General features: G+C 36.7%; 1 protein-coding gene and 1 pseudogene across 1 annotated transcript; both read right to left on the reverse strand.

The window, feature by feature from the left end:
• Positions 1–3110: 3110 nt before the first annotated feature.
• On the reverse strand, positions 3111–4064 carry OR7G44 (olfactory receptor family 7 subfamily G member 44). Its single transcript, NM_001391178.1, is given in 1 exon segment — positions 3111–4064. A coding segment is annotated over 1 exon segment (954 nt).
• Positions 20264–21199, reverse strand: OR7G85P (olfactory receptor family 7 subfamily G member 85, pseudogene; annotated as a pseudogene).

Below are 24192 nucleotides of genomic sequence, written 5' to 3' on the forward strand. Positions count from 1 at the left end.
GTAATTGGATTCTAGTCTTTTTTCCTAAGGTACATTCAAAGGTACCCTTTATAACAACAGTATGAGGAAGACTGAAGATACTTATCTTCAAAAATATAGTTTAATATGGCTATACATCTTATAAAATGCAAGAGATAATACAGCAAATATACCCTATAAAGAATATTCCAAAGACTAACTCTATTAATGGTTCATTGAATTCTCATTCTACAAATTATATTCAGCAGGGTCTAATATATTCCCTATACTAAATAAAAAGACTGTGCCTAAAAAAAGTCTGTGGCGTTTTGCCAGCGAAGTGACAAAATAGCACATGGGGCAGCTTAAAGTCTTCTCCTCTCAAGAAACATTGAAAAACAAGCAGTAACTGTCAGAACTAACTTTGTCAGAACTCCTGAAAAGAGTCAAAATACAGCAATCAAGTCAGTGCCAATCAAGAAAATAGCAACTTCAAACTGGTAGAAAAGTTTTGTGGCATTCTACTTGCCGTTACCCCACTCCTTCTCTAGCATGGCAGTAGTCTTAGTCTTAATATGGTCACATCCTGTGTTCTCAGTATGAGATGTCCATTGATTCAGAGAACTCAGAGTAGAACTTCCTTCTCAAATCATTCTGTATTTCTGTTCTAACCTGTCTGGAAGCTACCTGAGGAATTGGCACAAAGCACTCATCTCTCTTTTGCCTGAGAACTCAAGCTGGAAAAGCAGTGGGCATTTTTTGAAAAGAACACAAACCAAACTAACAGCTGATATATGTCTATGGTAAAAGATTAAAGTAAAAACATAAAATAGACCAGCTTAGACCTAGAGCAAAAACAGTGGAAATTTTCTTCAGGGAATTAGGACATTTAAAACCAGCCAAATATATGGGAGAATTTAGAAAGCCACATGCATGCCCATAGCAAGACATATACTAAGGAAATACCAGAGAAGATTCTAAACTTTCATACTGATTTCTAAGTTAAGTGCAAACCTGGGTAAGTGTTGAAAGAGTACTGTACCAAAGATCCAATCTGTAAAGACTGAGAGATGTATGTTTTTTCTTTTATTGTTTGTATCACTTATGCCGCTCAAGGAAATTTATCAAAGAATTAGCTGAACAAAGCCAAAGAACATAATTTCAGTGACCACATACAACAAGGATTACAGTCTCTGAGAATATATTTTTGGAAAGTCACTAAATGAATAGACTACTAACATGTTCAACTACTTTTTAAAAGAAACCTGTGGGGAAAATTCATATGTACAAAGCTAACACATTATAGTGTTGAGTCTAAGGAGTAGAAAAAAAAAGAATGAAGAAAAGTAAGTTTGCTCTAAGGAACCTATGGGACTCCACCACATGGAAAAAAAGGCATTATTGGAGTTCCAGAAGGAGAAGAAAAATAGAAAGAGATGGAAGGAGTGTTTGAACTAATACTGGTCAAAAACTTCCTAAATATGATGAAAGACATGAACCTACAAAATTAGGAAGCTCAATGAACTCCAAGGAGGATAACTGAAAGATATTAATGCTGAAACATATTATTAAACTGACAAAGCCAAAGGGAAAAAGAAAACCTTGAAAGGAACTCATCATGTACTAGAAATTTAGAATCAGCTCATCATATACAAGAGATTCTTAATAAGATTAACAACCAATTTCTCATCAAACCATGAAGACCATAGGATAGTGGCATGAGATATTTGAAGCTCTGAAAGAAAAAATTTTCACCTAAGAATTTTACATCTGACAAAAAACCCCTTCCAAAAATTAGGGAGAAATAAAACATGCCCAGATAAACAAAGATGAAGGAGTTCATTACCTCAAAGCCTGCTCTATGAAAATACCTAATGGATTCCTTCAGGTTGAAGTGAAAAGACACTAGACAGTAATTCAATGCTTCGTGAAAAAATAAAGATTTCTGGTAAAGGTAAATGTGTAGGAAAATAAAAGAGCCTGTATTTAATTTTTGGTTTATAGCTCCACTTTTCTATTTCCTACTAGATTTAAAAAAGTAATTGTAAAAATTTTAAAATCTTTGTCACTGGGTACAGTGTATAAACATTTAATTTGTGACAGTAACAACAAGAAGAAGAAAGGACAGAGCTGTATAAGAACAGAAATTTTGCATGCTGTTGAAGTAAAAGTGGTATGAATTCAAAGTAAATTGTTAAATTTAATGTCCATGGTAACCAGAAAGAAAATTATCTTAACATATTCTAAAAAGACATTAAGAGAAAATTGCAAAATATTGAAAACAAAAAATCAACCAAAAAATATAAGGCAGTAATTGAGGAAATGAAGTACAACAAAAAGAAGGTATTAGACATACAGAAAATAAAGTTTTGAATGGAACAATTAAATATCTCCTTATGAGTAAATACTTTAAAGGTAAGAGGATAAAACTCTCCAGTCAAAAGGCAGAGATTGGAAGAAAAATAAAAGAAACATTATGTGAATATAGAATGTTTACAAGACACTCATTATAGGTCCATAGACACAAATGGATTATAAATGAAATGAAAGAAAATATATTCCAGTCAAATAGTTACCAAAAAAGAACCAATTGTCAGAAAAAATTGATTAAGTCAAAACTTAAGTAGGCAGAAAGGATAGGTAGAAAGAAAGATAGATAGATAGATAGATAGATAGATGGATGGATAGACAATAGATAGAAGTAGACAGAAAAGGGCTGATAATCAAGATGATATAATGATTATCAACATATATACTTAAACAACAGAACCTAAAACTGCATGAAGCAAACATGACAGAAAGGAAGTGTGAAATACATATTTCAACAGTACTACTTAGAGACTTCAGCATAAAACCCTCAATAGTAGACAGTACCTCTGGATTGATCAAAAACAGTCATAGAAATTGAAAAATGGTATAAACAAACAAAACCTAACAGACATATATAAACACTCCATTTATCAACAGCAGAAGATGCTTCTCCATTGCACATGGAACATTCTCCAGGATAGATCATATGTTAGGCCAGAAAATAAGTTTCAAAAAATTTTTTAAAAGTTGAAATCATACAAAGTGTCTTTCTTGACTACAATATTGCAATGGTAGGAATCAATAAGAGAAGGACAAATGGAAAAGATTCAAAAATGTGGAAATTAGAGAATACACTCCTGAAAAACCATTAGTATCTTATCAATGAGTTTTCTCAAAGCTACTTTCATATCCCTGTTCCTCAGGCTATATATGAAGGGATTCAGCATTTGAGGGACAACAGTGTAGATCACTGAAGCCACTGCAGTGTTCCTGGAAGAATTAATTAGAGCAGAACTAATATACACTCCCAAACCTGTCCCATAGAATAGGAATACAACTGAGAGATGTGAACCACAGACGGAAAATGCTTTATACTTTCCACCCACTGATGGCATTCTTAAAACAGAGGAGACTATTCGAATTTAAGAGAAAATGATTCCACACACAGGAATACCACCAAATATGCTAGCTGCAATATATATCAGGATGTTGTTGATGAGGGTATCAGAACACGCAAGCTTGATGAGCTGAACAACTTCACAGAAGAAGAGGGGGATTTCCAGGTCTGCGCAGAATGTCAGCTGTAACACCATCAGACTGTGGAGGAGTGTATCCACAATACTAATGAAAAGGGAGACTAGAATCAGCAGTCCACAGAAGTTGGTGTTCATGATGACTGTGTACCTCAGTGGGTGGCAAATGGCCACATAGTGGTCGTAGGCCATAATTGCAAGAAGAAAATTTTCCGAACTAGCAAAAAACAGGACAAAGTAAATTTGTGTAATGCACCCTGTATAAGTGATGCTCTGACTCTCTGCTTGTATGTTGATCAGCATTTTGGGTATCGTGGTTGTACTTAAATAGATGTCAGTAAAGGACATATTGAAGAGAAAGAAGTACATAGGGGTGTGCAGGTGAGAGTCAGAGATGACAGTCAGGATGATGAGTAGGTTTCCCACGATGGTGACCAGGTACATGCATAGGAATAGAAAGACGAAGAGAGGCTGCAGTTCCGGATCATCTGTCAATACCAGGAGAAGGAATTCTGAAACATCTGTGTGATTTCTAGGTTGCATGTTGCTGATGAATCAGGTGGAAAAGATGGGGTGACAAGAAAATAAAATTAAAAATCCTTAGATAATCTGCAGAAGCATCAACTGGGAACTTGTTAGAAATCAATAATGATGGTACTACTCCAGAGTTACTGCTGAAGAAGTCGGATGAGGACCAAAAATCTCAGTTTTATCAAGCTCTTGATGTGAATTTGACATATGCTAAAGTTTGAGAACCAGTGCTTAAAATAAAAAAATTCTGTATAATGTGAACCCAAGAGAATATTCAAATCTCCCACACTGCTAATTTATCCCTCCATCATCATCATCTCTCACTCTGAGACTGAAACAAAGAATAAGACATGGTGTTTCCTTCAGAAATGTTCTTGCCTCAAAGAAATGGAAGGATGAGAATGAAGTTACCTAATGTCTCTTGTAGAATATGTTCCCCAAAACATCTAAGCATGCCTCAGAATCATCTGAAGGGCTTGTTAAATTACAGACAAGTTAGATCATGCAATCACTCTATGCCCATAACTTAGGTAAGGTGAGGTTACATAATGGACAGGATGTCTATGGGTAGTTCATGGCAACGACTATGTCTGAGATCAGATCATCTGACTGCTGAATTGACTAACTTGACTAAACTCTATTGATGCCTCTGTGCAGTACAGAATTAGCATTTGAAACCCCCGCTCAGATTTCATACCTCCCCTGCAAAATAGTTATATTTCATCCTGAAATGCCCCAAATCTCTTCACTTCCTACAAAGTATGTTTACTTCTACCCCTGATGTATTATGTGGCAGGTGTATGGCTTCCACCAAAGTCTTTGCTCCACACCTGAGAAAAGACTAGAAAATGTGTCCTATAAACTTGAAGCTCATAAGACTCTGCCGTGGAAAAGCTACTCAACTGCATAACCAATGGATTCCAAGATAAGCTGGAAAACGATGTCAATGAGATTCTCTGTTTCATCTGAAGGGGATTTCTTCACCTAAGGTTATAGGTGGCATATAATTTTAAAAAATGACTAGATGAGAGAAAGAATGAAATTAATAAGCTCCTAAGAAAACAGATGAAAATAGCTTCAATGTTCGGTCCTTGGAAGACAGAGACTTACAGATAAGGGAGACTTCTATGATACTTATAAGATAATCAAGCATCCTAATAGGATTGCCTCTGTAAAGCAGGGGTCCTCCCTCTAAAGGGGAAAAAAGAAGTGGCCATGACAGTCTTTATCATTTGATGTATTACTTATATTCAAACACTCTGAATTTAATCCAGACAAGCACTTGCTTTGCGAATGAGAAAAATTGTTCAATAGTTTTTGAACAATTTTTGTTCATAACTTTAAAAAGCCTGATGTCCTAATGTGTACAATGGGAATCGTCATACAAATTTATGGGGATGTTGCAATGATGAGAAATAAATGGAGGAAAAGCATCCAGCACAGTAGTCAGCATTAGAGACCCTCATATTGACATTTCCTATTGTGTTTTTTCTGCCATGAGCAACAGCTCCTCACTCATTTCCCTCTTCAGAATAAAGCAATGGGATGTGGCAAGTTGAGGAAAGAAAATACAAAGAGAGCATTCTTGGACGATAACTGCAAATTTCAGGTATGAGTTTCTGAGTTGAAACTCCAGCTGGGATCCTTTATCATGTGGAAAAGGAATGAAGGCAATATGAATGATATCAATATTCATTTGCCATGAATATACGCTGAAACGTATAGCAATTAAGATGAATGAAATAATAAAAATAATCAGATATATGAATCCACACAAATGATGAAACCCTACAAGAGAAGAAATTTTGTATAACAAGTCTACAGCATGAGAAAATTTTAAATATATTTTGGTCTTACATAGATACAGTTATTTTAATTATGGATTATTCAACTGAAACAAAAGTACAGAGTAAGAACAAAGAGCTTGGTATCCATCAGTCAAATTTATCTAACTAATAGATTTAACTATGCTCTCTGTAGGTGTTTTTATTGCAATATGTAATACAACTATGTGTTAAGTGCCTACATCATGTGTTTGAACAGTCTTTATTCTTTCCCTTCCCTGAGGGAAGCACTACGTGAAATTCATATACATTATTCTCCTGAAAATTTCACTATAATTAATTTTATTGTTCCACAAATAATTGCATTGTTTTGCATTTTAAGGCTTTATATAAATCAAAACATACAGTACATATCATTTACAATTTTCCTCCTTATGTAATTTATTTTTTATTAATGTTCATGTATTTCATCCTGCTTAATTTTTATCAGCACAGAGTATTCCACATTACTATTACATCATGTTGTATTTCTCCATTCTCAAACTGATAGATATTATGGTTCATGCCTTTCATCCTACAGATGTTTATTAATACACATACAATATAAAGCCATGCATGGGGGATACTATAACATTCTAGATGACGCTGTCTCTGGGATGTGCAGAACAAGAACTGAGGGGGACACAAAACGGATGTCTTCTATATGCATATTGTTTTGCTACTTTATATAAAGACCTGAAGCTGTTATAGCAGAACGTCAACATTTGTTAATTCCAGAAGGAGTTGAAGGATGGTCATATGTGTTTTTCATTATACTAACTCTGCTTTTCTTATATAGAATACCTGGTAACTTCATAAGGAGAAACAAGTGCACTAGGAAGGCAGCCGGCTAGTCTCTCTTTGTCTCCACTTTCTCCCCAGTGTCCTCGCAACCCAGCTGCAGAGATGATACAAACACTCTTCTATATGACGGTGTATCAAGAACCAAGAATAGAAATGACAGGTGAATATGACCAAACTCCCTCCCATGACCTCACTGAATTCGAGTAAATGTCTGAATGACTTATAAAAAGCATTATGTTTGAGAAGGGGCAGACTTCCTCAGAGGAAAACAGATGCTGCCATTTTTTAGATAAATTAGAACAGCAGACTGAGAACTGTCTGAGTACTGGCACATATGTACATGAGAATTTATCAACAAGAAGACAATTTGGCTGCAGTCCCACAGGACAGTTGGTTCTGATCTTTCCATGCATGTACCCTGCTCATTTCTTTACACAGATGAATTCATAGTAAAACACTTGTCCTCATGACCAAAGCATTAACTAAGAACTTTACTTAAGTCCTTAAGTGGCTAGCATCACTATGAAATGATGCTCAATATATCACCTGGATATTGAAGACAGAAGATGTGTCTTCAGGAAGGGCAGAAAAACCAAGTGAGGCAATGGGATCCTGGCCAAGAAAGATCATCCCTGGATGGAGTCTCAGGTGTACTCCTTCCTGAACAGGCAAGGGTTGTTCAATAAGGTTGTCACAGGCTGACTCTTTACAGTCTTTATATCCCTGGAGGATCAATAACCAAAATGCCTCATTAGACAAATATTTTTAGTGTCATTCTGACATCTGGGCCCTGGAAATCCTTGAAGACCAAGACTAAATAAGAAAGAAATTCATAATGTCTAATCCCTGACCTTGTTATGCCAAAAATACACCATTCACCTCTCTCCACCTGTTCCTGTTTACCTCCATTTCACATATCTTGCACACATGTACACACACCTTTTGCTAATGAATTCTAAGCTTCATATTTTTTAATGACAATAACATTTATTTTTTAAATGTTTTTGTTAATTGCAGTAACATTGGATTATAACATAATATAGCTTTCAGATGTACATCATAATATATTTCAAATTCTGTGTAGATTACATCATGTTCCCCACCCAAAAACTACTTATAGTCCATCCCCTCACATGTGAGCCTAATCACCCCTTTTGTCCTCCCCCTCCTTCCCCTATCCATTCTCCATGGCTATGTGTTTGTTTGTTGTTGTTTTTATCTTCTACTTATGAGTGAGACCATACGTTATTTGACTTTCTCCCTCTGACTTATTTCACTCAGCATAATACCCTCAAGGTCCATCCATGTTGTCACCAATGGCCGGATTTCATCATTGCTTATGGCTGAGTAGTATTCCATTGTGTGTAAGTGCCACATCTTCTTTATCCATTCGTCCCTTGATGGGCATCTATGTTGCTTCCAAGTCTTGGCTATTGTGTACAGTGCTGCAATGAACATAGGGTGCATGTATCTTTACGCCTTTGCGTTTTCAAGTTCTATGGGTAAATATCCAGAAGTAGGATAGCTGGATCATATGGTAGAGCTATACTTAATTGTCTGAGGATACTCCATACTGCTTTCCATAGTGGCTGCACCAGTTTAAACACCCACCAGTAGTTTACGGGAGTTCTCTTCTCTCCACATCCTCTCCAATGCTGGTTATTTCATGTCTTGTTGATTATAGCCAATCTGACCAGAGTGAGGTGACACCTCATTGTAGTTTTGTTTTGCATTTCCCTGATAGCTAATGATGTTGAGCATCTTTTCATATGCCTGTTGGCCATCCATATGTCTTCTTTGCAGAAATCTCTGTTCAGATCTTTTTGCCCATTTTTTAATTGAGTTGCTTTTATTTTGTTATTGAGCTAAATGAGTTCTTTGTATATTTTGGATATTAACCCCTTATCTGATATACGGCTTGCAAATACCTTCTCCCAATTGTTAGGTTGTCTTTTCATTTTGTTGATGGTTTCCTTTGCTGTGCAGAAGGTTTTTCGCTTGATGTAGTCCCATTTGTTCATTTTTTCTTTTGTTTCCCTTGCCCAGTTATACATGGGACTTGGGAATATGCTGCTAAGACTGATGTCAAAGAGCATACTGCCTATGTTTTCTTCCAGAGGTTTCATGGTTTCGGGTCTTAAATTCAAGTCTTTAATCCATTTTTAGCTGATTTTTGTGCATGGTGTAAGCGAATGGTCTACTTTCATTCTTTTGTGTGTGACTGTCCAGTTTTCCCAACACCATTTATTGAAGAGACTCTCCTTTCTGCATTGTATGCTCTTGGCTCCCTTGTCAAATATTAGCTGTCCATAAATGTGTGGGTTTATTGCTGGGCTTTCAATTCTGTTCCATTGATCTGTGTGTCTGTTTTTGTGCCAGTACCATGCTGTTTTGGTTACCATGGCTTTGTAGTATATTTTGAAATCAGGGAGTGTGATACATCCAGCTTTGTTCTTTTTTCTCAGGAATCCTTTGGCGGTTTGCTGTCTTTTGTTGTTCCATATAAATTTTAGGATTCTTTCTTCTATTTCTGTGAAAAATTTTGTTTGAACTTTGATAGGGATTGCATTGAATCTGTAGATTGCTTTAGGAAGTAAGGACATTTTAACAATGCTAATTCTTCCAATCCAAGAGCACAGAATAACTTTCCATTCCTTTGTGTCTTCTTCAATTTCTTTCAACAATGTTTTATAGTTTTCATGTACAGATCTTTCACCTCTTTGGTTAAGTTTATTCCTAGGTATTTTATTCTTTTAGTTGCAATTGTAAATGGGCTTGTATTCTTAATTTCTCTTTCTGCTCCTTCATTAGTGTATAGAAATGCAACCAATTTTTGTATGCTGACATTGTATATTGCAACTTGACTGTATTCATATATTGTTTCTAAAGGTTTTTTAGTGGATTCTTTAGGGTTTTCTACATATAAAATCATGTCGTCTGCAAAGAGTGACAGTTTCACTTCTTTTCCAATTTGGATCCCTTTTATTTCTTTTTCTTGCCTGATTGCTCTTGCTAGGACTTCCAATACTATGTTAAATAAGAGTGGTGACAGCAGCACCCTTGTCTGGTTCCTGTTCTTAAAGGGATAGCTTTCAGTTTTTCTCCATTGAGAATCATATTTGCTGTGGGTTTGTCGTATATGGCCTTTATTATATTGAGGTATTTCCCTTCTATACCCATTTTATTTAGAGTTTTTATCATAAATGGATGCAGTATCTTGTCAAATGTTTTCTCTGCATCTATTGAGGTGATCATGTGATTTTTATACTTCGTTTTGTTAATGTGGTGTATCATGTTGATAGATTTGTGGTTGTCGAACCATCCCTGCATCCCTGGAATGAAACCCACTTGACCATAATGTATGATCTTTTTAATGGATTGTTGTATTCGATATGTAGTATTTTGTTGAGGATTTTTGCATCGATGTGGATCAGTGATATTGGCCTGTAATTTTCTTTTTCTGTGTTGTCCTTGTCTGGTTTTGGTATCAGGATAATGTTGGCTTTGTAGAAGGAGTTAGGAAGCCTCCTCTCCTCTTCAAATTTTTGGAAGAGTTTGAGAAGGATAGATATTAAGTCTTCTTTGAATGTTTGGTAGAATTCACCAGGGAGGCCATCTGGTCCTGGGCTTTTATTTTTTGGGAGGTTTTTAATTGCTGTTTCAATCTCCTCACTGGTGATTGGTCTATTCAAATTCTCTACTTCTTCTTGGTCCAGTTTTGGAGGGTTGTATGTTTCTAAGAATTTATCCATTTCTTCTAGATTATCCAATTTGTTAGTGTATAGCTTTTCATAGTATTCTCTTATTATCTTTTGTATTTCTGAAGTGTCCGTTGTAATCTCTCATCTTTCATTTATAACTTTATTTATTTGAGCCTTCTCTCTTTTGTTCTTGGTGAGTCTAACTGTTTGTCAATTTTGTTTATCTTTCCAAAGAACCAGCTCTTGGTGTCGTTAATTTTTTCTTTTTTTTGTAAGTCTCTATATCGTTTATTTCTGCTCTGATTTTTATTATTTCCTTCCTTCTGCTGATTTTGGGGTTTGTTTGTTCTTCTTTTTCCACTACCTTTAGATGTGCTTTTAGATTCTTTGGGATTTTTCTTGTTTGTTGAGGTAGGCCTGAATTGCTATTAACTTCCCTCTTAGAACTGCTTTTTATGTTTCCCATAGATTTTGGCTTGTCATTTTCATTTGTCTCCAGGAATTTTTTGATTTCTCCTTTGATTTCTTCATCGACCCAATCCTTGTTCAGTAGCATTTTGTTTAATCTCGACATTTTTGTGGCTTTTCTGGTTCTCTTCCTGTAGTTGAATTCTAGTTTCATACCATTGTGGTCAGAAAAGATGCATGCTATTATTTTGATCTTCTTAAATTTATTGAGGCTTGTTTTGTGATCAGTCCTGGCGAATGTCCCATGTACATTTGGAAAAAATGTGTCTTCTGTGGTTTTTGGATGGAATGTTCTATATATATCTACTAAATCCATCTGGTCTAATGTGTCCGTTAAGGCGAGTGTTTTCTTATTGATCTTCTGTTTGGATGATCTATCCATTGGTGTAAGTGGAGTGTTAAAGTCCCCTACTATTGTTGTGTTACTATTTCTCCTTTTACGTCTGTTAATAATTGCTTTATATATTTAGGTGATCCTATGTTGGGTGCATAGATATTTACAAGTGTTGTATTTTCTTGTTGGATTGTTCCCTTTATCATTATATAGTGCCCATCTTTGTCTCTTGTTATAGTTTTTGTTTTATAGTTTATTTTGTCTGCTATAAGTATTGCTACCCCCACTTTCTTTTCTTTGCCATTTGCATGGAATATCTTTTTCCCTCCTTTCACTTTCAGTTTGTGAGTGTCTGTAGGTCTGAAGTGTGTCTCTTGTATGCAGCATATACATGGGTCTTGTTTTTTTATCAAATAGGCTACCCTGTGTCTTTTGATTGGAAATTGAGTCCATTGACTTTTGAAGTAGCTAGTGATAAATATGTATTTATTGTCATTTTGTTACTTTTTTCTGGGTATTTTAGGTCTCCTCTGTTCCTGCCTTTTTCTCTTGCTCTCTTCCCTTGTGGTTTGATGGCTGTCTTTAGTAGTTTGTTTGATTTCTTTTGTCTTACTTTCTCGCTTGCTTATTATGGGTTTCTGATTTGTGATTACCATGAGGATCCTATTTAATATTCTATGTATATAACAATCTATATCGAGTTGATAGACTGTTTAGCTTGACCTCTTTCTAAAAGGTCTACTTTTTCACTCCCCTCCTCCCACATTTTATGTTTTTGAAATCATATATACTGTCCTGTTTAGTGTGTGTCTATCCATTACCCTCTTATCATTGAAACAGGTGATTTTAATACATTTGTCTTTTAACCTTCATATTGTCTTCACAGGCAGTTGATCTGCTACCTTTAGTATATTTTTACCTTTACAAGTGATTTTATTGCCTTTTCTTTTTGGGGGGCTGACAATTTTTTTTATCTCTACTTGTGGTCATTGTTTTCCCATTTAAATAAGTCCCTTCAGCATTTCCTGTAGAACTGGTTTCTTGGTGATAAACTACTTTAATCTTTGCTTGTCTGGGAAGCTCTTTATCTCTCCTTCCATTCTGAATGACAACCTTGATGGATAGAGTATTCTTGGTTGTAGGTTTTTTCCTTTTACCACTTTAAATATGTCGTGCTATTCTCTTGTCACCTGTAGGGTCTCAGCTGAGAATTCCACTGATAGCCTTATGGGCTTTCCTTTGTATTTCACTTGTGGCCTTTTTCTTGCTGTTTTAGGATTCTCTCTTTTCTTTAATTCTTGACATTTTAATTATAACATGTCTTGGTGTGGGCCTCTTTGGGCTTATCTTGTTTGGAGCTCTCTGTGCTTCTTGTACTTGAATGTCTGTTTCCTTCCTTAGGTTAGGAACATTTTCATCTATTATCCCTTCAAATATATTTTCTGCCCCTTTGTCTCTCTCTTCTTCTTCTGGGAAACCTATAATCTGAATGTTAGTATGCTTGATATTGTCTCAGAGTTCCATTAGACTGTTCTCATTCTGTCTAATTCTTTTCTGTTTTTTCTGTTCAACTTAGGAGATTTTCTCTAGACTTTCGTCTAGTTTGCTGATCCATTCTGCATCCTCTACTCTGCTATTGGTCCCTCTAGTGAGTTTTTCATTTCTAGTATTGTATTCTTCATTTCTGATTGGTTCTTCATATTTTCCAGTTCTTTGCTGATGAGCTCACTGTGTTCATCCAGTCTTCTCCCTATATCTGTGAGCATCCTTATGATATTTTGTTTGAACACTTTGTCGAATAGGTCACTTATTTCTGTTTCATTTAATCCTTTTTGGGAGGTTTTGTCCTGTTCCCTTGCTTGGAAAGTATTCCTTTGTCTCCTCATTATGCCTCATTCTCTGTGCTTATTTCTATGTATTAGGTGGGTTGGCTATGTCTCCTGATCTTGGAGAAGTGGCCTGATGTATGAGATGACTTATAAGGTCCAGCAGTGTGCTTTCCTCTCGTCACCTGTCCAAATGATCCAGGAGTGACCCCTTTGTGGGCTACTTGTGTCCTTCTGCAGTGGCAGGGTTGCTTTTACTGCAGGAGCACAGGGAGTCTAGTCTTTCCTTCCTGGGCCAGCTGTTTGTAAATTCGGTTAGGGGAGCCTCAGCATTCTTGGCTACAAAGTCTATCAGCACACTCCTGTTGCAGTTCTCCTCTTAATTGGGTAAGTACCCAGTGTAGCTCATTGCTAGGCTCAGGGGCTTACTGTTGAGATAGGCCTCAGGCTTACAAGGCTGTTGTCAGTTCTCTTAGGAATGCAGCAGAGTGGGGCTGGCCCTAGGCAGGGTAGCACTGAATTATTTCAGGCTTTGGAAGGTGGGGCTGATCCTTTTTATGGCTATTTGTGAAGCACAGGCCTTCTGCCACTGATAAGCCTCACCCCCCACAGGACCACACACACCATCAACAGAGTCCTGCACACTCCCCAACCCCATGGAGTGTACCCCAATGCTGCACTGCAGAGGCCTCCAGCTCTCCACCAATGCCCCCTACAGTTCACCTGGTCCTCACACTGGCCCTGCCACACAGAGAAGGACACACTCACCTGCTTGTAGAGGATCAAGGCATCCAGCCAATGCAGGCCTAAAAGTAGCCTGATGGCTTGCTGTTGGGTGGGTCTGGTCCAGACAGCCCTGGTTGAACTGGATTAAATCTGTGCTCTAGTGGTTGTGGCAGATCCCTGGGCTAATAGGCCAGAGGAAGAACCTCAATGGCGCCCACTGCAGTCTGTGTCAGCATGCCTGGACCAGTTCAGAACAATGACCCCCACCAATGTCTCACTCTCCAGAGAGGTACCTCCACTCACCAAGATGCCCCCAGAGCCCACCAGGTGAGTTTTATTTCACCAAAGGACTGCCAGCCTTCTCTCTGGTGATTTTAGGTTGCTGCAATGAGTGAGTTTGTGCATGGGACCTTTATGATGTGTGTCATTTTGGCTTTCAGCCGATAGCTTTTCTGGGGGTATCCTCGCTGCAGTTAACAGCCAGTGAAACCAGACAATAAGACCCTTGTCTCAGCTGGGCTGAGTCTGAAGGATGCTTATAGCCCCTGCTTGGGACCTAACTCCTCCAGGAGGGCTGTGTACCTTAGGGTGTCTCCCACCTGACCAGCAGAGAAGCTCTGCTGCTCCCAAAGGTGGCTTTTTTCCTCTCCAGCAGGAATTTCTTCCTCTTCTTCCTTAGTCAGGACTGTCCCTTGTGGGGGTTCTTTTTATCCAGTTTTCAGTTTTCTCTGCAGGGTAATTTTTCCAAAAATAGTTGTACCCTGATTGTGTTTGTGGGAGGAGATGAGTTCAGAGTCTGCTTATGCCTCCATCTTGAGATCTCCGTGCTTCATTTTTAAGACTAAATAATATTCCATTGAATGTTTAGACCATATTTTGTTTATCCAGTCTTCACCATTGCCGACCCCAGTGCCATGCTCCACAGAGAAGCCTAAAAGATTTCATCACTGAGGAAACCAACAGCCAGCTCAGCTGCTACAGATTCCTCACAACTTTCATCATTAAGTGCCCTGCAGACTTTTTACTTCAAAGACTCAAACAGCTTGAGTCCCACCTCGTCTCCACCACCATGGTGACTTGGTCCTAGAACCCAGCATGGCCACTAAGCACATGCCAACAGCTAGCCCCAGCCCCCACAGTTGCACATGAACACAGAGCCAGCCTCATTTCCTGTCACCAGCCCTGACTCCCATCCACACCCAAGGATTTCCCTGCAGTGGCACAAATGTATAGCACTGGTCCCACAGAAGCCACAGCTGTGCATATGCAGGTAGACTGCCTCCACCCCGTTGATGGTCTCTGTTGTCATGCATGCACTAATAGCTGACCCATGGCAATGGGCCCAATGCTCATAACCATGTAAGTGTCCACAGATAGCTTATGCTACCTAACAGAAAACTGCTGCCAGCACCCACAGCAGAGTGCATGCACACGGCCAGCTCTGGCCATCAAAACCGCCTGTCCTAGTCCTTCATCTCTGGAGGTGCTGCAAGGAAAAAAGGTTATTCAAACACAAGGGAAATTCCATAAGGTAATCAGCCAAACTCCTTTAGGCCAGAAGAGAGTGGGATGATACACACAAAATATCAAAAAAAATAAAACTGCCAACCAAGAATACATTCCCCAGCAAAGCTGTCCTTCAGAAATTAAGAACATATAAATATAAAGATAAGAACAGAGAATAGAGATGAAATAGAGACCAGAAAACAATAGAAAATATAAACAAAACTAAGAGCTGGATTTTTGAAAAGATAAACAAAATTGACTAACTTTAGCTAGACTAAGAAAAAAAGAGAGAAAACAAATATAATCAGTAATGAAAGAGGAGACATTACAGCTATTACCACAGAAACACAAAGGGTCAAAGGAGACTACTATGAACTATATGTCAACTAATTGGATAACCTATAAGAGATGGACAAATTCCTAGAAACATACAACATGCCAAGACTGAATCATGAAGAAATAAAAAATCTGAACCAACGCACAATGAGCCAAGAGTTTGCTCAATAATCAAAAACATCCCAAAACAGAAAACCCCATGATTACATGGTTTCATTGTTGAATTATACTAAACATTTAAAGAAGAATTAACACCAATATTTCTCAAATTCTTCCAAAAAATTTCAAGAGATGGCAACAGTTCCTAAATCATCTCATGAAGACAGCAATACCCTGACAACACCATGTAAAGACATTACAAGAAAAGAAAATTACTAAGTAGTATTTCTGAAAAATATAGATGCAAAATTCCTTAACAAAATATTCCAAAATTGAATCAAACTCCACATTAAAAAGATTATTTGCCATAATAAAAGAGTATTTATCCAAGAACTGATGGGTGGTTCAACATAAGAAAATTAGTTATTGTAATATATCACCTTGATAAAACAAGGGGGAAAAAAAACACAATCAGCTCAATTGATAAACAAAGGGAATTTCATAAAATCCAAAACCCATTCATGATTTAAGAAAACACTCTCAGAAAACTAAGTATGCTAGGATAATTCCTTAACATGATAAAGGATATTTATGAAAAACCACAGCTAACATAATACTCTGTGGTGAAAGACTGAAAGCTTTCTTCCTAATATCATGAAGAAGGCAAAAAAGTCTGTTTCACCACTGCTGGTCATCACTGTACTGGAAGGTCTAGCCAGAGCTGTTAGTCAAGAAAATGCAATAAAATGCATCTAAATTGGGAAGGAAGAAGTAAAACTCTCTATTCACAGGGACATGATCCTATGTATAGAAAATCTTAAAGAATCCACAAGGAAGCTACTGAGCACAGAACTCCACAAAGTTGCAGGACACATGATCAACACACCAAAATCAGTCATGTGTTTATACATTTGAAAGGAATATAAGAAAGTAATTTCATTTAAAATAACATCTTAAAGAATGAAACCCCTGGGAATAAATTTAACCAAGGAGGTGAAAGACTTGTACATTGAAAACTAAATCATGGCTGAAATAAATTGAAGAAGACTTACATAAATGAAACAATATCCCATGTCGATTGGTAGAAAGGCTTCACTGTTAAGATAACAATGTTATTCAAGTAAATCTAGAGATTCAACACAATCCCTCTCAATATTATTTTTGTGTAGAAATGGAAAATGCCTTTTGTGCAGATATGAAAAAACTAATCATCAAAATCATGTGGAATTGCAGGGGGCTCCAAATAGGCAAAACGATCCTATAAAGAACAAAGAACAAAGATCCTATAAAGAACAGAAACTTTCTGAATTGAGATTTGAACAAGTTGTGGCAGTTCTTCAAAAGCTAACTGAGGAATGACCCTAAGACTCAGCAATTTCACTTCCAGGTATATTGCCAAAGAATTCAAAACAAGGACACAGACAGATACTTCCACATCAATGTTCAAAGCAGTATTATTCAAAATAGCCAAAATATAGGAACAACCCAAGTGTCTGTCAACAAATAAATGGATAAGCAAAGTGTGGTATGTATGTATTTACAATGGAATATTATTCAGCAATAAAAAAGAAAAGTTTTAAAACATGCTAAAACTTGCATGAATTTTGAAAAAAATATGCTAAGTGAAATAAGCCAGACAGAAAAGAATATATGTTATATGATTCCACTTTTATGAAATATCTAGAGTAGGAAAAATCATAGAGACAGAAAGTGGAACAGAAGTTGCCAAGTACTGGTTGTGTGGCATTAGAGTGAGGAGTTATTGTTAAACAGCTACAGATTTTCTGCTTGATTCTTGCAAACGTTGTGGAAGCAGATAGTGACAATGGTTTTGCAACATTGTGAATGTAATTTTGCCCCCACATCACACACAGAAATCATAAAATTGAAAATTTTGTTATATATATTTTATCACAATAAAAAATTAGACTAAAATGTACCAAGTATTTTAACACCTTTATGGAACATTACTATCAACTTTTCCCAATCTCAAAGAACTGGACTTGTTATATTTTTCCCACATTATGGACAATTTGTTGAAATTATGGCCATTGGTTATCAATGTTCTTACAGTAAACTGTGAGTTATCATGGAAGCAGTCAAACTGTATTATAATGTACTTATAATACTTGTGAGTGTAGTTAACAGAAGTTAGGACTTCTTGGTTACTGCAATAAACTTATTTTTAGCTGACTGGTGTGCTACATTAATTAAGATCACTTATATTGGTACAGAGTTTAAATACAAGGCCTATCGATCAGAAGATAGGGCCCAGAAAGAGACCAACACATAAATGAGAAGTTTATGCAAGGACATAACAATGAATTTAGATTCCTGCCAAACATCGAAGACAAAAGTAAATCCCAAGAAGGGTATTGTTTCAAATGTAAAATCAAAAACAGTAAAACCTTCAGACTGTAGTAGCTGAAGTTTCCTAAACAAGACCTATTGAAGACAAGCCATTATGAAAAGTATTGGCAAATTCAACTACATTAAAACTAAGCACTTGGGACTGGCCCCATGGCTGAGTGGTTAAGTTTGCACACTCTGCTGTGGTGGCCCAGAGTTTCACCAGTTTGGATCCAGGGCATTGACCTAGTATCATTCATTAAGCCATGCTGAGGCAGTGTCCCTGATAGCCAACCTAGAAGGACTTGCAACTAGAATATACAACTATGTATTGCAGTGATTTGGGGAGAAGAAGGAAAAAAAATGGCAATAGATGTTAGCTAAGGGACATTCTTTAAAAAAGAAAAAATAAAACTAAGCAATTGTGTTCATCAAAAAAATTAGAACTATAAAAGATAACAGAAAATAAGGCACACACCTAAAAGCAATTTTCAATGCTTATAACTAACCAAGAATAATATTCTTAAAATATAAAGAAATCATATGAAGCAATAAGAAAAAATAAGTACTAGGAAGAGATATTTAAGAGAGCAAAAAATACATATCTGAAAAGACTATCAACCACATATTCATGAGACATATCAATTAATGAAATTATTTTTGCAACCATTAAATTATCAGTATGCTTAAAAATACATTGGCTATGATGTGGATCACCAGGACTTTCTAATCTATCTTTAAATTTGTTCGGTGGCTTAGAAAAATTGTTTTGAACTACTGAAAGAGGAAAGGTACTCTCTTATATCCAATATTTCCAACAAAATGACAAAATGCTCTCTCATTTCCACCAGAGAACATATAAGAGAATATTTAAACAAGTTTATTCATAACAGCAGAAAATTGGTTATAAAGAAATGAAATTTCCATCAATATCAGATAGGACTTTTATTTTTAAAATATAACATAAATAATGTAAAAAGTCCAGAGTACCGGAAATGAATGAGTTACTGCTACCATCAACAGCACAGTTGAATCTCAAAAGGACTAAACAAGGAAAGCAATCAGGAACAAATGCTATTCATATACTAAGATTTAACAAGTTAGAAAACAGACAAATTTATGAATTTGACAGGAATACACACAGCGGTGATAAGTCAATGATGTTTAAATCTATTACCTTTTTTACAGAACAAATAGAATCAAATACTGGAAATCTTTGGAATTCAACCTAAGAGAAGAACTTAAATGAAAACGATAAGTACAGAACTCAGGATAGTATTTGCCACTTGAGGAGGCAGAGTGATGCGAGTGGGAGACACTTCCAGTGGATTCTATAATGATGGCATTACTCTATTTTTACCCCCTGGATAGGTATATATGTTTTCATTATGTTGCTATTCTTTCAGAAATACAGCCAGATTTGATGTATTATTTAGTATATATTATATAAACAAGTAAAGTTGAGGAAAGGCCTCCCACATTCTTATTCTAAATACATTCTCCCATATTCTTTTAACATTGAAGCCATGCATCCCAGACTTCAGAGGTCATCAGAATCTCATAGAGTGCTTATTTAAAAGTCTCATTCCTCACATGTCTCTGTAGAGATTCAAAGTCAGTAGTTCTTGAGTGAGGTCTGGAAACCTGACGTATGTGCAAAGGCCCCAGGTGATTCAACTTTGCAGGTGTTCTGTGAAATTCAATGCAGGAAGCTGTTCACTAGGAGGTACTATGATTCCCAGGCAGGAGCTATGTCCCAGATGTAGTGCTGAAAATAAATCAAGCCCCTCGACTTCCAATGGTGACAAAAATAGAAGGCACTCCAGTAACTTCTTTGATCCTCCTATGACACCTCCACTGTTTTCACCCAAGACACATAGAGATCATCCTTTGAAAATTTTGTGATTATGAGAAATGTGATCTACTTAATTTTGCTAACTTTCCTTTCTCCTCTCTTGCTTGGCACTCAGCATCTCTTTCTAACAGTAAAAGAGTTCTCCACAGAATAGGGACCCCACCAAAGGCAGCAAGCTTAGGGAATGGAGCTCATTTTTGAAACACCACAGAGCTATACAAACGGCAAGTTAGATTTCAGCCCCAAGTTAAAATTCACTCATCCACTATACTATCTAGTCATTTTAGAAGAAATGGATGATGCAAAAATCAGACATTCTGCTCACCCAGTATTTCTGTCACTTTAACTCATTCTAGAAACCCTAGTCCAAATCAGACAATACAATCAAAGAGAAGGCGTCCTGCTGATGAGTTTTCTCAAGGATCCCTTCATGTCTCTGTTCCTCAGGCTGTAGATGAAGGGGTTCAGCATTTGAGGGACAACAGTGTACATCATTGAAACCACAGCAGTATTTCTGGAAGAGTTAGTAAGAGCAGAACTAATGTATACCCCAAAACTTGTTCCATAGAATAAAGATACAACTGAGAGGTGAGATCCACAAGTGGAAAAAGCTTTATGCTTTCCATCGACTGATGGCATTCTCAAAACAGAGGAGACTATCCTAATATAAGAGAAAATGATTCCACACACAGGAATACCACCAAATACACTACTTGCAAAATATATCAGGATGTTATTGATGAGGGTATCAGAACACGCAAGCTTGATGAGCTGAACAACTTCACAGAAGAAGAGAGGGATTTCCAGGTTTGTGCAGAAGGTCAGCTGCAACACCATCAGACTGTGTAGGAGTGTATCTGCAAGGCTAATGAACAGGGAGACGAGAATCAGCAGTCCACAGAAGTTGGCGTTCATGATGACTGTGTACCTCAGTGGGTGACAAATGGCCACATAGCGGTCATAGGCCATTATTGCAAGGAGAAAATTTTCCAAACTAGCAAAAAACAGGACAAAGTAAATTTGTGTAATGCACCCTGTGTAAGTAATGCTCTGATTCTGAGCTTGGATGTTCATCAGCATCTTTGGGATCGTGGTTGTGCTTAAACAGATGTCAGTAAAAGAGAGGTTAGAGAGAAAGAAGTACATGGGGGTGTGGAATTGGGAGTCAGAGATGACATTCAGGACAATGAGCATGTTTCCCAGGATGGTGACCAGGTACATGGAGAGGAAGAAAAGGAAGAGGAGAGACTGAAGTTCTGGATCATCTGTCAATTCCAGGAGAAAAAATTCTGAAACATCTGTGTGGTTTCTGTGTTCCATGTTTCTGATGAATCTGATGGAAAAGATAGGGTGAAAAGACAGTAAAGTTAATGGGCCCTGATTAAGCAGCAGAAGCATCAACTGGGAACTTGTTAGAAACAACTAATTGTGGCAGTACTCCAGACTTACTATTGATGAACTCTGGGGTGAAGATCAGCAATTAGTTTTAATAAGACCTCCAAATGAACTTGACATTGTAAAATTTGAGATCACGGATGAAAATAAAGCAAAAATTTCTGCATATCGTGAACCCAAGAGAATATGCAAATCTTTCCCTCTGCTAATCTCTCCCTCTGTCATCATCATCTCTCAGCCTCCTCACCCTTCCCTTGACTTCCTTTATTGCCCATTATTTTTATTGATTGCCAACTCTGTTTCCCACCTTGTGTCAAGAGCTGAGACTGAAACACAGAATAAGACATGTGTTTCCTTCAGAAACAATCAAACAGAAGGGCGGGAATGAATTTATCAAATCTCTTTTTTAGAGTTTGGTCCCCAAACTTTGGCATGCCTCAGAATCATCTGAAAGTCTTGTTAAATTACAGATGAGTTAGATCATACAATCACTCCATGTATCATTGGGGAAACTTATGTAAAGCAATATTACATCATGGACACAAAGTACACGGTTAATTCATGACAACAACTAGCTCTGAGATCAGATCATCTGACTACTGAATTGTCTCACTTAAGTAATTTCTGTTAATGCCTTTGGATAGTACAGATTTGGCATTCCTAAACCATCACTCAGATCTTATAATCCCTCTTTAAAATTGTAATATTTCATCAACAATGCCCCAAATCTTTTCAGTGCCCTACAATGTATGTCCACCTCTACTCATGAAATATGTTGTGGCAGGTGCATGGCATCCATGCAAGTATACACTCTGCACCTCAGCAAAGGTTGGATAATCTTCTCCTATGGAAATGCTACTCAACTGCATTAGCAATGGATTCTAAGATAAGCTGGAAAACCGTCAATGAGACTCTCTCATTGTAAGAGAATTTCTTCACCTAAGGTAATAGGTGGCATGTTAATTTTAGAGAAGAAAGCAACTAAATGAGAGAGAGAATGAAATGCATAGCCTCTTAATAAAATAGATAAAACTAACTTCAATTTTTGGTTCTTGGAAGACAGAGACTTGAAAAATAAGACAGACTTTTATGGTCTTTATAAGATAATCAATTGTCCTAAAAGGATTCTCTCCCTCAAGGGGAAATAAAATGTGTCCATGACAGCCTTTATCACTTGGTGTATTACTTATAATCAAACACACAGAATTTAATCCACACCAGCACTTGCTTTGTGAAGGGGGATATTTTTCAACTGTATCAAAACCTAATGTCCTCATTGGTATAATGAAAACTGTCATAAATACTTATGAGAGTGTGGTAATGATGAAAAATTAATAGAAGAAAAGCATCCAGCCAACACTCAGCCTCTGGAATCCTTAAATTGACATTTCCTATTGTGTTTTTTTCTGCCATGAACTCTCCTCAGGAAATTTTTCCCTCCTCAGAATGTTTCTTCCTCAGCATGTTTCCCTCCTGAGAAAAAAGCAATGGCTTGGGGCAAGCTGAAGAAAGACCATAAAAATAGATAAATCCCTAGACAATAACTGAAAATTTCAGGGAAGAGTTTCTGAGCTGAACCTCCAGCTGGGAACCTTTTTCCTACAGAAAAGGAATGAAGGAAATATCAATGATATCAATATTCATTTGAAATGGACATATGATAAAATATATAGCAATAAAAATGAATCCAATAATAAAAAGAATCAGATATATGAATCAACACAAATAATGAAAACCAAAAAAAGAAAAAATATATATGACAAAAACATTTCAGCATAAGAAAATTTTAAATATTTTTTGATCCTCCATAGATACATTTCTTTTCATTATGGATTATTCAAGTGAAACAAAAGCACAGAAATAACAATGAAGTGCTTAGTACACGTCACTCAAATTTATCACATTCATACTTTTCCCTATTCTCATTGTAGATATTTTCACTGTAAAACAATACAGCTATATGTGAAGCTCCCACAATATTTGAATGATCTTGATTCTTTTCCTCCCCCGAAGGAACCACTACAAGAACTTCGTATACAGTATTCCCTTGCAATTTTCACTATAATTAGTATTATTATTCCATCATCAATTACATTGTTTTGCATTTTGAAAGTTTTGTTAAACTAAAACCTACTGTACATGTCATTTAAAATTTTCATCCTTGTGCAATTAATTTTTTTTATTAATTTTGATGTATTTAGTCCTGTTTCATAAATTTTAATTAGCAGAGATTAGTTCACTATATTGTCTAATCATGATTTATTTCTCCATTCATAAATTGATATGTATTATGGTTAATGCCGTTCTTCCTACAGATCTTTATGAATACACAAAAAATATAAAGCAATACATGAGGTATACCATCCCATTCTAGATAGTGTCTAAAGAATGGGGAGAACAAGAACTGAGGGGGATACAAATGAGATGTCTTCTATGTGCATATTATTTTGCTACTTTATAAAAAAGACCAGAAGCTCATATTTCAAAATGTCAACATTTGTTAATTTTGGAATGAGTTGAAGGATGGTCATATTTTTTTATGATACTATCTCTGCTGTTCTTATATAAAATACATGGTAATTTCATAAAAAGTCACCAGTGTAGTAGGAAGGCAGCCAGCTAAATCTCTGTGTTTCCACTTTCTCTACAGTATCCTCAGAGCCCAGCTACAGGGATTATAAAATCACTTCTCTGTACAATGGTATATCAAGAACGAGGAACAGAAATGAAAGGAAAAGCTGACCAAACACCTTCCCCATGATGACACATGAATTCAAGTAAGTGGCAGACATATTTATAACAGTTGTCATGTTCGACAAGGGGCAGATTTCTGCTCAGGAGGAAAAGGTTTCTGCCATTTTTCAGAGAAATCAGGAGGCCAGAAGATTGAGAACTGGCTGAGGACTTGTACAAACATA

Source organism: Equus caballus, chromosome 7 (assembly GCF_041296265.1).
Source record: "Equus caballus isolate H_3958 breed thoroughbred chromosome 7, TB-T2T, whole genome shotgun sequence".
NCBI classification, from domain to species: Eukaryota; Metazoa; Chordata; class Mammalia; order Perissodactyla; family Equidae; genus Equus; species Equus caballus.